This window comes from Lampris incognitus, chromosome 6, assembly GCF_029633865.1.
Source record: "Lampris incognitus isolate fLamInc1 chromosome 6, fLamInc1.hap2, whole genome shotgun sequence".
Classification (NCBI taxonomy): Eukaryota; Metazoa; Chordata; class Actinopteri; order Lampriformes; family Lampridae; genus Lampris; species Lampris incognitus.
The window spans coordinates 43,268,896-43,284,696 of NC_079216.1; the positions used below are offsets into that span (position 1 = coordinate 43,268,896).

The window sequence follows — 15,801 nt, forward strand, 5'->3', positions numbered from 1 at the left end:
TTAGAAAACCCTTGTGCAATCATGTTCACACATCTGAAAACAGTTTAGCTCGTTACAGAAGCTACAAAACTGACCTTCCTTTGAGCAGATTGAGTTTCTGGAGCATCACATTTGTGGGGTCAATTAAACGCTCAAAATGGCCAGAAAAAGAGAACTTTCATCTGAAACTCGACAGTCTATTCTTGTTCTTAGAAATGAAGGCTATTCCATGCGAGAAATTGCTAAGAAATTGAAGATTTCCTACACCGGTGTGTGCTACTCCCTTCAGAGGACAGCACAAACAGGCTCTAACCAGAGTAGAAAAAGAAGTGGGAGGCCGCGTTGCACAACTGAGCAAGAAGATAAGTACATTAGAGTCTCTAGTTTGAGAAACAGACGCCTCACAGGTCCCCAACTGGCATCTTCATTAAATAGTACCCGCAAAACACCAGTGTCAACATCTACAGTGAAGAGGCGGCTGCGGGATTCTGGGCTTCAGGGCAGAGTGGCAAAGAAAAAGCCATATCTGAGACTGACCAATAAAAGAAAAAGATTAAGATGGGCAAAAGAACACAGACATTGGACAGAGGAAGACTGGAAAAAAGTGTTGTGGACGGATGAATCCAAGTTTGAGGTGTTTGGATCACAAAGAAGAACGTTTGTGAGACGCAGAACAAATGAAAAGATGCTGGAAGAATGCCTGACGCCATCTGTTAAGCATGGTGGAGGTAATATGATGGTCTGGGGTTGCTTTGGTGCTGGTAAGGTGGGAGATTTGTACAGGGTAAAAGGGATTCTGAATAAGGAAGGCTATCACTCCATTTTGCAACGCCATGCCATACCCAGTGGACAGCGCTTGATTGGAGCCAATTTCATCCTACACACCTCCAAATTGTGCAAGAACTATTTAGAGCAGAAGCAGGCAGCTGGTATTCTATCGGTAATGGAGTGGCCAGCGCAGTCACCAGATCTGAACCCCATTGAGCTGTTGTGGGAGCAGCTTGACCGTATGGTACGCAAGAAGTGCCCATCCAACCAATCCAACTTGTGGGAGCTGCTTCTGGAAGCGTGGGGTGCAATTTCTCCAGATTACCTCAACAAATTAACAGCTAGAATGCCAAAGGTCTGCAATGCTGTAATTGCTGCAAATGGAGGATTCTTTGACGAAAGCAAAGTTTGATGTAAAAAAAATCTTATTTCAAATACAAATCATTATTTCTAACCTTGTCAATGTCTTGACTCTATTTTCTATTCATTTCACAACATATGGTGGTGAATAAGTGTGACTTTTCATGGAAAACACAAAATTGTTTGGGTGACCCCAAACTTTTGAACGGTAGTGTACATATTTGGAATGCATGTCACAGTATACAATGACCACAAGCCTCTCAAATATATCTTTAAAAAAATCACTGCTGTCTACTCCCATGCGCATCCAAAGAATGCGTCTTCACCTACAATGGTATGATTTAACAGTCAAGTACAGGAGAAGAAAGGACATGGAGCTGCCTGACACGCTGTCCAGAGCACAGCTTCCAGAGAGCACACCTGAGATGGATGGCCTAGAGTGTGTCTCCATGCTCAACTTTGTTGCAGTTAGCGACCAGAAGTACACAGAACTGCAGGAGCACACAAAAGAGCTAAGCTGTCTCCAACAGACAATTCAGCATGGCTGGCCACAACACAGACGGGAAGTGCCAATTCCTGTTCAGCCATATTGGGACTCGAGAAGCCAGCTTGTGTTATCTGATGGAGTTGTATACAAAGGACTACGTATAGTAGTGCCCCCCACCATGCAAGAGCACATGCTAAGACTTATACACCAATCTCACTTAGGGATAGTGAGGGGTAAACAGCAAGCCCGTGAAGTGCTATACTGGCCAGGCATGAGTGCTGAAATCGAAGAAATAGTCAGAAATTGCAGCAAGTGTGCTGATTTCCAAAATAAACTGCACAGACAACCACTCAAGCCAACAGAAACGCCAGAGCTGCCATTTGAGGAGGTGGCGTCAGATCTGTTTGCATTTGAAGGCAAACAGTATATCCTCCTAGTGGATTACTACTCAAAATTTATTGAAGTTAATGAACTGAAAGACATGCACAGTCGCACCACCATAGAGACTCTGAAAGCTCAGTTCAGCAGGCATGGCATCCCTGCCACTCTATGGACAGAAAATGGCTTGCAGTATTCCTCAGAGGAATTTAAAGTCTTCTGCAAGAGTTATGGTATTTCACACAAGGCATCTTCACAACACACGCCACACTCAAATGGTGAAGCAGAGCGTGCAGTGCAAACTGTGATGAGGCTTTGGAGTAAAGCACCAGACAAACACCTTGCACTGTTGGACTACAGAACTACTCCACTTGAGTCAATAGGACTGTCACCGGCTCAATTGCTTATGGCCAGGAGGCCACGTAATAAGCTGCCTACTGCTCATGTGCTACTCGCACCAACAGCCTATGACCCTGTCAAATTAAAGTGTCTGCTGGACAATAGTAAGGACATACAAAAGTTATACTATGACCGCAAGACAGCAGGCAAACCAAGTGTTGCCCATAAGCCTGGGAATGAGGTTAGGATGCAACCCTATCCTGGCAACCACAAATGGTTCCCAAGAGTTGTAGTTAAACCACACAGTGCTCCGCGGTTCTATGTTGTGGACTGTGGGAACAAGTAGTACCGCCGCAACAGCCAACACCTCCGCAAAAGCACCGCAGCCGCCAACCGTCCACGCCACTGGGTTCGAAACGAACCTTGAACTTAACTATCAGATCCGCTAACTGAGAAGGAGCCACAAGCTCCAGCTCTTCCGGAACTGCCACACTCACCATCTAAAATACCTTTAAGCCCCACTCAAGCCCGGCCTGCTGAACAGCTTACTACTAGGCGGGGCAGAGCTGTGAAGCCTCCTGATAGACTGAATCTATAAGTGTTTGAGTTTGATGTTTTGAGTTGTTTTTCTCACCTTGAGAAAGTGAAGCGCTGGTAAACTCTCCTTCCAAGTTATAGTGTGTAGAATCACATTTAGACGTAAACAGGTGTTTTGTTTATTGACACAAGTAAAGTTCAATGAATGTTTATTTTTGTTTAAGAGGGGAGATGTAACATATTGTTTGCATTCCGTAGCTGCAGTCTGTTCTGTCCCTACACAGCTTCCGTACCTCTGTTCACATTGCGTAATAAACAAGATGGCTCCCAACTGAGACGCGTGTCCCGTTTTAAGTACATTACAGAAGATGGTTGAAGTTGTAATGGTGAACTTAACAAAATACAAAGCAAAAAACTACAAAAAGATAAACAGAATTCAGACAACAGGACTCCACCCCCCCCCCATAACACTTACCCAAACTAAGCTCCATAAAGCCCCACATAGTACACAACCACTTAAGATGCCTTAAACCTAAGACTCTTACATCATGGCACTCCTCACTAAATACCAGAAACGGGAGATGTAAGCTTATATTGTCGGGGAAAAAAAGAAAGTAAAGAAAGAACATAACACCCAGCCTTCACTATTAGTGGCAGCATCCAAACATAGGAACGAGTGAGAATTAACATACTGTAACCGGTTATTTTTTCGCCCGGTGCGGGATTCGATACGGGTGTACTGCACCACAAGGCGACATCACTAACCGCTCGACTGAAGGGTCAGACCCCCTAGTCGATCGGCCAGTGGGTCTTATTAGTAGTTTACAGTCGTCACCCTCTCCCAGAAGCGCGCCCTCGCGTTTTGTTATTCCCGCGCTCTGAAGAGACTTCTGAGGATCTGCACGCTTCCGGATCCCACCGCTGCCACCAATGTAACCGGTTATTTTTTCGCCCGGTGCGGGATTCGATACGAGGTGTACTGCACCACAAGGTGACATCACTAACCGCTCGACTAAAGGGTCAGACCCCTAGATGATCACGAGGAAATGAATTTACCCATGCGCACATTGTGACGGACCGTCTGCACTTCAGAGGACAGGAAGCCGGTTCTTTCTCCAGCGGGCGCATATCTTCACTCCCCTGTGCCACTCGGCGCTTCCAGAGTCCTGCCGATATTAGCCTTAAGAGAGGTAGACGCATCCAACGGTGACTTGAACTCTTGTTTGGACCCTTCAAATGTGAACCGGAGCGTTGCAGGATATGCGAGGGAGTATTTCAGGCCGGCTTCTTTACCGGATTGAACGCAGCTTTCTCCGCCACTACTTCAGTCCTAAAGTCCGAGTAGAAACTAATCTTTGTCCCACGATCTGTCAGCTGCCCCGATCTCTCCTAGGATAAGGTGCAGAATCTGTTCCTTAGCTCAACAGTGACGCAGGCGTACAATCATGGCTCGATGGGACCCGTTTGGCATGATTTTTTTTCGTACCCGTTTTCCGGGAACTCTGCCTCTGATTGGCTAGTACTCGTTGAGAGAGCGTTCACCTGGATTCCGGGAAGACCCGCCCCTACTCTATATCTGATTGGCTAACCCTATCCCTAACCCCACCCTAACCCTAACCTTAATCAACCTAATCAATGGAGGCAACGAGTACTACCCAATCAGAGGCAGAGTTCCCGGAAAACGGGTACGAAAAAAATCACGCGTTTGGCTGCGGTGTCCTGAGGGTCGCTGCACTAGCACCTCCATTGGTCGGTCGGGGCGCCCATTCAGGGGGGAGGGGGAACTGGGGGGAATAGCGTCATCATCCCATGCGCTTCGTCCCCCTGACTGAACTCCTCACTGTCAGGTGAAAAGAAGCGGCTGGTGACTCCACATGTATTGAAGGAGGCATGTGATAGTCTGCAGCCCTCCCCGGATCGGCAGAGTGGGTGGAGCAGCGACCGGGACGGCTCAGAGAGCGAGCTGATTGGCCGGATACAATTGGGGAGAGAAAAAAAGGGGGGGCGGGGAATCCATTAAAAAAAAGACACTGCATCGATATTTCAAACGTACAAAGCGACGGGGCAACTGCACCCCTTCATTGTTTTGTTTACATCTCCTACCTGTTTGTCATCTCCTAATATATCACGATATATTGAGTCAAGACACTTCTGTCAGGCTGTGAATCATATCGACAAATTCTTGCCAGCACACATACCTATAAGCCATCGCACGATCACTCAAATCGCTGGAGATTGAAATGGCTCTTTTTAGTACCACGAGTTTCTTAGATTTTAGTACCAGCATGTCCCTTTTTTGGTGCTATGCTCTCTCTTCACTTTATATCATATCACATGATCTTTCTCCTCCTCTCTCCTCCTCTCCTCTCCTCTTTAGAGCCAGGTTTGATTGGAGCAAGTAGTGTTTCTCAGACAACCTCTTCAGTCTCGCTAAACTGGACCAAACCAGCCGGGGGAGTGTTGAAGTACAGGGTGGAGTGGCACAATGGTGGAACAATAATGTCCGAAACTACAAATAACACCTTTGTCATCATAACTGACCTGATCGCTGGCACCAACTACACAATGAGAGTCATTGCCATTGCCGAAGACAACCAAACAGAAGGAGGTCCTCGCATCTTCAGCGTTGTCACAAGTAAGCCACACTTCTTCTTATTTACTGTCTTCTAATTCTCATGCATTTTTGATGAGCAATTATGCTCCTTTTTAGCTAAAAAGAACTCCGTGTAATCAACTTTAAATTCTTCATATCGGATTACAAGTGCAGGGTTTGGTGTTAGAACTTCCTTTCTTTCACGTTGTCCTTTTGTTTTTTTTTTGTTTTTTTTTTACAGGCCTTCATTTTTTGGTTTTTTGTTGTTGTTTTTTGTCGATGTCATCACAGTAGTTGTCAGCATAGTCAGTCATAAGTTCGTTTGGGAGCTGTAAAGTTTTATGTGGTCTTCTTTATGTCTGTCTTGTACTCACAGCCCCTGATGTTGTCAGGAACCTCAGCATTACTGAAATCACAACATCCTCTGTGGCCCTGAGCTGGAATGAGCCAGAGGGCAACGCCACATCGTATGTAGTTGAGTGGATGACAGCAGGACAACCTGCTAGTAGAATCAGCAATGATACAGCCTTCACCATCATCCAGTTGATTGCTGGATTTCAGTACAACATAACAGTTGCTGCTATCGCTGGAAATTGGTCAAATGAGGGGGCAAAGGCCTTTGTAACAACTTTCACACGTAAGTGTGAATATTCTGCATCTGTTTGTTTGCCTTGTCATTTGATATATTTCTAAATAGATAAATATGTTGTTGTGTTTAAATAGCTTTAAATGTGGGGCGTCCGGGTGGCGTGTCGGTCTATTCCGTTGCCTACCAATACGGGGATCGCTGGTTCGAAGCCCCGTTTTACCTCCGGCTTAGTCGGGCATCCCTACAGACACAATTGGCTGTGTCTGCGGGTAGGAAGCCAGATGTCAGTATGTGTCCTGGTTGCCACACTAGCGCCTCCTCTGGTCAGTCGAGACACCTGTTCGGGGGGAGGGGGGATAATGTGATCCTCCCATGCGCTACGTCCCCCTTGTGAAACTCCTCACTGTCAGGTGAAAAGAAGCGGCTGTCGACTCCACATGTATTGGAGGAGGCTTGTGGTAGTCTGCAGCCCTCCCCAGATCGTCAGAGGGGGTGGAGCAGCGACCGGGATGGCTCAGAAGAGTGGGGTAATTGGCCAAAGTACAACTGGGAATAAAGGGGGGGGGGAATCTTTAAACATAGTGAAATATCTTTTAACACAATATTATAACAAGAGAACTAAGAATATATTTTGCTTGCATATTTTACAGGGCCTGAGAAGCCTGAAAACATTGAGGTCACAGCGAGGGGAATAAATTATCTAAGAATTGAATGGACGCTGCCTGGTGGGAATGTTGACCATTATCAGGTGCACATCTCAAACCGGGAGCTAAACTTCCAGCAACACAATTCAACAGAGGTCACCATGGTCAGCTTTAGTGCTTTAAAGCCTGGCAGGATCTATGAGATCTCAGTGACTGCTGTGGCTGGAAACGTCAGCACCGCATCTGACAATGTGTCAGAGGCCACCGGTAAGCCAAGACCAGTGTTTGCTGGTTTTTTAATCAGTTAGACTAATTTGAACCTGTTTTATTTGGTTAGTACTAAGAATTTGACTTGGGCTTGGGGCTCACATAAAACAATTCAAGTCAATTTTATTTGTGTAGCTCATTATCACAGATTACAAATAGTGGGCTTTACAGCAATACAACATCCTGTCCTTCAACACAAAACTGTGCTCTACTGTTTCCCTCCCTACAGAGAGGGAAAGACAGAGACAGACAGGAAGAAAGTAATAATTAAATTCTCTGTACTTTAAAAAAATAGAATTCTAGTACTACTACTTTCGGCTGCTCCCATTAGGGGTCGCCACAGTGGATCATCCGTTTCCATTTCTCCCTGTCTTCTGCATCTTCCTCTGTCACACCAGTCACCTGCATGTCTTCCCTCACCACATCCATAAACCTCTTCTTTGGCCTTCCTCTTTTCCTCTTCCCTGGCAGCTCCATATTCAGCATCCTTCTCCCAATATACCCAGCATCTCTCCTCCACACATGTCCAAGCCATCTCAATCTTGCCTCTCTTGCTTTGTCTCCAAACCGTCCAACCTGAGTTGTCCCTCTAATATACTTGTTCTTAATCCTGTCCTCCTTTGTCACTCCCAGTGAAAATCTTAGCATCTTCAACTCTGCCACCTCCACCTCCTGCCTCCTGTCTTTTCGTCAGTGCCACTCTCTCCAAACCATATAACATAGCTGGTCTCACAACCATCTTGTAAACCTTCCCTTTAACTCTTGTTGGTACCCTTCTGTCGCAAATCACTCCTGACACTCTTCTCCACCCTGCCTGCACTCTCTTCTTCACCTCTCTTCTGCACTCCCTGTTACTTTGGACAGTTGACCCCAAGTATTTAAACTCATACGCCTTCGTCACCTCCACTCCTTGCATCCTCACCATTCCACTGTCCTCCCTCTCATTCATGCATAGGTATTCCGTCTTGCTCCTACTGACTTTCATTCCTCTTCTCTCCAGTGCATACCTCCGCCTCTCCAGGCTGTCCTCAACCTGCACCCTACTCTCGCTATAGATCACAATGTCATCTGCAAACATCATAGTCCACGGAGACTACTGCCTGATCTCCTCCGTCAACCTGTCCATCATCATTACAAACAAGAAAGGGCTCAGAGCCGATCCTTGATGTAATCCCACCTCCACCTTGAACCCATCTGTCATTCAAACTGCACACCTCACTGTTGTCACACTTCCTTCATGCATATCCTGCACCACTCCTACATACTTCTTTGCAACTCCTGACTTCCTCATACAATACCACACCTCCTCTCTCGGCACTCTGTCATACGCTTTCTCTAAATCTACAAAGACACAATGTAACTCCTTCTGGCCTTCTCTGTACTTCTCAATCAACATTCTCAAAGCAAACATTGCATCTGTAGTGCTCTTTCATGGCATGAAACAATACTGCTGCTCGATAATCACTTCTCCTCTTAACCTAGCTTCTATTACCCTTTCCCATATCTTCATGCTGTGGCTGATCAACGTTATACCTCTGTAGTTGCTACAGTTCTGCACATCGCCCTTGTTCTTGAAAATCGTACCAGTATGCTTCTTCACCACTCCTCAGGCATCCTCTCACTTTCCAAGATTGTGTTAAACAATCTAGTTAAAAACCCTACTGCCATCTCTCCTAAACATCTCCATGCCTCCCCAGGTACACTACCGTTCAAAAGTTTGGGATCACCCAAACAATTTTGTGTTTTCCATGAAAAGTCACACTTATTCACCACCATATGTTGTGAAATGAATAGAAAATAGAGTCAAGACATTGACAAGGTTAGAAATAATGATTTGTATTTGAAATAAGATTTTTTTCACATCAAACTTTGCTTTCGTCAAAGAATCCTCCATTTGCAGCAATTACAGCATTGCAGACCTTTGGCATTCTAGCTGTTAATTTGTTGAGGTAATCTGGAGAAATTGCACCCCACGCTTCCAGAAGCAGCTCCCACAAGTTGGATTGGTTGGATGGGCACTTCTTTGAGCAGATTGAGTTTCTGGAGCATCACATTTGTGGGGTCAATTAAACGCTCAAAATGGCCAGAAACAGAGAACTTTCATCTGAAACTCGACAGTCTATTCTTGTTCTTAGAAATGAAGGCTATTCCATGCGAGAAATTGCTAAGAAATTGAAGATTTCCTACACCGGTGTGTACTACTCCCTTCAGAGGACAGCACAAACAGTCTCTAACCAGAGTAGAAAAAGAAGTGGGAGGCCGCGTTGCACAACTGAGCAAGAAGATAAGTACATTAGAGTCTCTAGTTTGAGAAACAGACGCCTCACAGGTCCCCAACTGGCATCTTCATTAAATAGTACCTGTTAGAGCCTGTTTGTGCTGTCCTCTGAAGGGAGTAGTACACACCGGTGTAGGAAATCTTCAGTTTCTTAGCAATTTCTCGCATGGAATAGCCTTCATTTCTAAGAACAAGAATAGACTGTCGAGTTTCAGATGAAAGTTCTCTTTTTCTGGCCATTTTCAGCGTTTAATTGACCCCACAAATGTGATGCTCCAGAAACTCAATCTGCTCAAAGAAGTGCCCATCCAACCAATCCAACTTGTGGGAGCTGCTTCTGGAAGCGTGGGGTGCAATTTCTCCAGATTACCTCAACAAATTAACAGCTAGAATGCCAAAGGTCTGTAATGCTGTAATTGCTGCAAATGGAGGATTCTTTGACGAAAGCAAAGTTTGATGTAAAAAAAATCTTATTTCAAATACAAATCATTATTTCTAACCTTGTCAATGTCTTGACTCTATTTTCTATTCATTTCACAACATATGGTGGTGAATAAGTGTGACTTTTCATGGAAAACACGAAATTGTTTGGGTGATCCCAAACTTTTGAACGGTAGTGTATGTCATCAGGACCAACTGCCTTTCCACTCTTCATCCTCTTCATAGCTGCCCTCACTTCCTCGTTGCTAATCCACTGCACTTCCTGATTCACTATTCCCACATCATCCACCCTTCTCTCTCTCATTTTCTTCATTCATTAACCCCTCAACGTACTCCTTCCACCTTCTCAGCACACTCTCCTCGCTTGTCAGCACATTTCCATCTCTATCCTTGATCGCCCTAACCTGCTGCACATCCTTCCCAGCTCGGTCCCTCTGTTTAGCCAATCAGTAAAAGTCCTTTTCTCCTTCCTTAGTGTCTAACCTCTCATACAACTCACCATATGCCTTTTCCTTAGCCTTTCCCCCCTCTCTCTTCACTTTACGCTGCATCTCCTTGTACTCCTGTCTACTTTCTTCATCTCTCTGACTATCCCACTTCTTCTTCGCCAACCTCTTCCTCTGTATACTTTGCTGTACTTCCTCATTCCATCACCGAGTCTCCTTGTCTTTCTTCCTCTGTCCTGATGACACACTAAGTACCTTTCTAGCTGTCTCCCTCACTATTTCTGCAGTGCTTGCCCAGCCATACGGCAACTCTTCACTACCACCCAGTGCCTGTCTTATCTCCTCCCTGAACTCCACGCAACAGTCTTCCTTCTCCAATTGCACCATTTGATCTTTGGCTCTGCCTTCACTCGCTTCCTCTTCTTGGTCTCCAAAGTCATCCTTCAGACCACCATCCGATGCTGCCTAGCTACATTCTCTCCTGTCACCACCTTGCAGTCTCCAATCCCTTTCAGATCGTGCCTTCTACATAAGATAGTCCACCTGTGTGTACTTTCCTCCACTCTTGTACGTCACCCTGTGTTCTTCCCTCTTCTTGAAATATGTATTCACCACAGCCATTTCCATCCTTTTCACATAAAATCCACCACCATCTGTCCTTCCACATTTCTCTCCTTGACACTATACCTACCCATCACCTCCTCATCATGTCTGTTCCCTTCACCAACATACCCATTCAGGTCTGCTCCAATCACCACTCTCTCCTCCTTGGGTACACTTTCCACCAGGTCATCCAACTCACTCCAGAATTCTTCTTTCTCTTCCATCTCACACCCAACTTGCGGGGCATATGCACTTATAACATTCATCAATACACCTTCGATTTCCAGCTTCATACTCATGACTCTGTCTGACACTCTCTTCACCTCCAGCACGCTCTTGACATACTCTTCCTTCAGAATTACCCCTACCCCATTTCTCCTCCCATTCACACCATGGTAGAAGAGTTTGAATCCACCTCCGATGCTCCTGGCCTTACTCCCCTTCCACCTGGTCTCTTGCACACAGAGTATACCTACCTTTCTTCTTTCCATCATATCAGCCAGCTCTCTCCCTTTACCAGTCATAGTGCCAACATTCAAAATTCTGACTCTCACCTCCACACTCCTACCCTTCCTCCTCTCTTGCTCCCTCTGGACATGCCTTCCCCCTCTCCTTCTCCTTTGCCCAACAGTAGCATAGTTTCTACCGGCACCCTGCTGGTTAACAGTACCGGTGGCGGTCGTTGGTAACCTGGGCCTCGACCGATCTGGTATGGAAATGGTAATGATAATAATAATGCTAATACTATATGGCCCTGTGATGGCCTGACAGCCTGCCTGCCTCCCCGCCTGCTGCCCAGTGACTGCTGGGATAGGCTCCAGCGTCCCCGTGACCCTGAGAATAGGATAAGTGGTTTGGATAATGGGTGGATGGATAATGATAATAATAATAATAATAATAATGTCAGAGGTACAACATCTATGGTACAGCAGTAAACTCTGGACAGGAGCAGAAGAGAGGGGGTTGAAGTGTGTGTGTGTGTGTGTGTGTGTGCGCGTGTGTGTGTGTGTGCGCGCGCGCGTGTGTGTGTGCGTGCGCGCGTGCATGTGGTTTGTATTTTTACTGAAAGGTGGTTGTGTGACAGGCGGCACGGTGGCACAGTGGCTAGCGCGGTCGCCTCACAGCAAGAAGGTCCTGGGTTTGAGCCCCAGGGTAGTCCAACCTTAGTGGGTTATCCCGGGTCGTCCTCTGTGTGGAGTTGGCATGTTCTCCCCGTGTCTGTGTGGGTTTCCTCCGGGGGCTCCGGTTTCCTCCTACAGTCCAAAGACATGTAAGTCAGGTGAATTGGCCATACTAAATTGCCCCTAGGAATGAATGGGTGTGTGTGTGTGTGTGTGTGTGGGTGTGGGCCCTGTGATGGCCTGGCGGCCTGTCCAGGGTGTCTCCCTGCCTGCCGCCCAATGACTGCTAGAATAGGCTCCAGCATCCCTGAGAGCAGGATAAGCAGTTAAGATGATGGATGGATGGATGGATGGGTTGTGTGACAAACTTTCTACACAAAATTTAATCTCAAAATGTGTGCCTGAAACTCACCATTCACAATTTATTCATCCACATCTCAGTTCCCACTCGTCCTGGTGATGTCATTATCAGTCAGAAGACCAACAATTCTCTCCATTTGGAGTGGACAACTCCTGTCTTTATGGAGGGTGCCTCAGATGTCAGATACAACATATCCTACCAGCCCAAAGGCGGCGCAGTACAGAGTAAAAACTCCTCGTCCAATAGCGCAGTCTTATCCTCACTGTCTTCTGGAACCTTTTACAATATCTCAGTGGAAACAGTCGGACCCCAAGGCCTAAGGAGTGCAGCTGTCTGGAATTCTACCTACACAAGTGAGTAAAATGTGAAAAGAAAAAAAAAGAAAAACGAAGAAAAAAAACCATACAAGTGCTATTTATGCTGTTTGAGTGTTGTTGCATTTATCTGTAGTTTTTGGATGGCATTTTTAGGTGTCTGAATTAGATTAAAATTTCAGTACAACTAAGTATCCCAGAATGATTATTTACCATTTCTTGCTAGACAGAATTTATGTATAGTGTGATGGCAAATGCTATGATGGATGCACACATGAGTCCCTTCCTAGTATGTTAATAACATTCCAATGATTTCATTTTTCAGTTCCCAACCCTGTGCTGAACCTTATAGCCACTCCTGAGAACACCGACTCAGTAAAACTACAATGGTCAGAGCCACAGGACGTGCAGACTTATTACACATACAGGGTTGAAACTAGTAACACCGCAGCAACGCCTGTTAACAATATAGCCAACTCTAACAGCACTGTGGTAACTGGCCTGGAACCGGGAACGAGATACAATTTCAATGTCTCTACAGTAGCAGCCCCAGGAAGTGAATCTACTATGGAGCAAGCATTCAGTTACACATGTAAGTCCTCATATTCAAGGAATTCTCGTTACATATGTCTTTGACAAAAATTCCTTAAATTTGTCAAAACTATCATCAAAATGACTCTCAAAAACCTTTGTGTAAAGGGGCGTCCAGGTGATGTAGCGGTCTATTCTGTTGCCTACCAACACGGGGATCGCTGGTTCGAATCCCCGTGTTACCTCCGGCTTGGTCGGGCATCCCTACAGACACAATTGTTCGTTTCTGCGGGTGGGAAGCCAGATGTGGGTATGTGTCCTGGTCGCTGACCATGCGCTACGTCCCCCTGGCGAAACTCCTCACTGTCAGGTGAAAAGAAGTGGCTGGCGACTCCACATGTTATCGGAAGAAGCATGTGGTAGTCTGCGGCCCTCCCAGATCTGCAGAGGGGGGTGAAGCAGCGACCGGGATGGCTCGGAAAAGTGGGGTAATTGGCCAGATACAATTGGGGAGAGAGAAAAAAAAAAGGGGGGGGAATCCAAAACAAAAAAAACCTTGGTGTATTCCAGATAAAATCAACATAATACTCTCACTGTTTGTTTTAGTTTTAAATAACACAAGAAGTAAAAGATGTATTTCAATTGTAGTCCTTGGCCTTGCATAACATTCTGTTATATTCCATGTAGTGCCTAAAGCGGTGACCAACCTAATAGTTTCGGATCTGAATACCTCTGCCATCCTGTTGACATGGAACAGGCAGAATGACCATAAGCCTACATATTCCTATCTGGTGATTGCACTAAAGGACATAGAGGTGGTGCACAATGTATCAACCGACACAGAGATGTACATCTTCACTAATCTCACGCCTGGGGAAATCTACATCTTCCGGGTGTTTGTGGTTGTAGATGGAGTCAAGTCCGCCGTCCAAATCACAACAAGCCACACAAGTGCGTCTCTTTAGTTTCAATGTTTGGTGCATGCTTTTCTACAGGTTAACTTTATTACAGTATGTTTCCTTTGCAAAGTATTGAGGCTCCCTTGACTTTTTTTTGTTTTTTGCATTAAGTAGAAATTGTGGTTAGCAGTGTTAAAATTCATATTCTGTTCTTGTCATGATAATTTTGTTTTAATATCTTTTTCCAGAGCCCGGGACAGTGTCTAAAATAATTGTCACAACCACCACTTCAGACATATCTGTGAGTTGGACAGCAGCAGTTGGCCAGGTGGATTCTTATTCTGTGCTGCTGTACAGAGGCGGCCAGTTGGAATCAAACCAATCAAACCTGATCAATACCACATTAAATGTGTTATTTGAAGGCTTGAAACCAGGAACGTGGTACAGCGTCAAGGTCGTCACCACAAGTGGCCCTTTCTCTGACACTGAAATTGCACCACGTGTTCACAACGCCACTTGTGAGTCTCTTGGCAAATATTGATTAAGTCTTACTCTATGATACTTTAGATTAAGTTAAGAAGATGTACTTAATATTGGTGTGTTTGATCTGTGTTTAGTACATATTAGAGTTAAAGTGATTTGTATGAAAATAATAGCCGTGTTTGAATTGTGCATACATTGAACATCCCTCCTTCTCTTGCTCAGTTCCAAACCCTCCTGGCCCCATCATGGTGAAGTCCCAGACCCCCGAATCCATCAATATTAGCTGGGCCTTACCAGAGGGGATGGAATTGATTGATCACAACTTCACAGTGTTCTATACGAACCAGAAAAACACAACCACAAACAACTGGTTCCTACTGGAGAACCTCCAATCTGGAACAGCCTATAACATCACTGTAATAACAATAGGTGTGAATGGCTACCAGAGCACACCAGTAACAATAAAAAATTATACCAGTAAGTACACGCACACACGCACACACACACACACACACACACACACACACACACACACACACACACACACACACACACACACACACACACACACACACACAATCTCACAAAACACCTTGCTCATTGTTGGTTTTCTTGAAATTCATTTCAACAACAAATGGATGCATTTCACTACGTTGAGGTCATTCGAATAGCATCACCTAAAAGAACAAACACAGAAAAGTGATGATTGACTTCCAAAACTGCTTGAATTGTCTGAACTTTCGGGCACGGATATTGTCCTATGTGGAAAATCCCATCCACTATTCATACTGTCTGACCAGAAACACACAGTTGAATATACATTCATCTCTGCTACGGTATATATGAACTGAATCTTTGCTGTTTTTTCTCCAGGACCATACTCTGTAAGCTTATTGAGGCAGGCAGGCATCTCCCTCACAGAGGTGACCTTAGTGTGGGATCAGCCAGAGAGTAAATCGGGCTATTCTTACTCTGTGGAGCTCAAACAGTCAGCTGATGGCTCATGTCTTAAATGTGCAATAGTCTTCAACACCACATTTTCTGTCAGTGGGCTTGTATCTGGGACCAACTACACATTCACTGTTACCACACAAACAGCAGATGGCACCCAAGCAACTCCAGTGAAAGTGTTTTGTTTCACAAGTATGTTTTCACCCCCCCCCCAAAAATTGTTGTTTTAATGTTCCAGGCATAAGAGTTGGTATTAATTCTTATTTGTAACAATATAACCATGCTTATACCGATGCTAGTTGTATTAAACCCTTTAACATTAATGTTATCTATCTCTTTAAAATGTTTACCAAGTGATGTGTTGCTTCCATTATAGATGACTGGAAATGGAAGATAGACCTGCATCTAATCCACTCCTTTGTGCTTCTCTTC

At 45.2% G+C, this 15,801-nt stretch overlaps 1 protein-coding gene across 1 annotated transcript in view; it reads left to right on the plus strand.

The window, feature by feature from the left end:
* The window catches only part of ptprja (protein tyrosine phosphatase receptor type Ja), a 103,862-nt gene that overhangs the window by 72,493 nt on the left and 15,568 nt on the right, over positions 1-15,801 (plus strand). Inside the window, exons 15-23 of the mRNA XM_056282417.1 lie at positions 5,226-5,483; positions 5,818-6,078; positions 6,681-6,941; positions 12,272-12,544; positions 12,831-13,097; positions 13,724-13,987; positions 14,184-14,453; positions 14,641-14,895; positions 15,292-15,561. Of these exons, the coding sequence (XP_056138392.1) occupies positions 5,226-5,483; positions 5,818-6,078; positions 6,681-6,941; positions 12,272-12,544; positions 12,831-13,097; positions 13,724-13,987; positions 14,184-14,453; positions 14,641-14,895; positions 15,292-15,561 (2,379 nt within the window). The remainder of the gene's footprint in view (positions 1-5,225; positions 5,484-5,817; positions 6,079-6,680; positions 6,942-12,271; positions 12,545-12,830; positions 13,098-13,723; positions 13,988-14,183; positions 14,454-14,640; positions 14,896-15,291; positions 15,562-15,801) is intronic.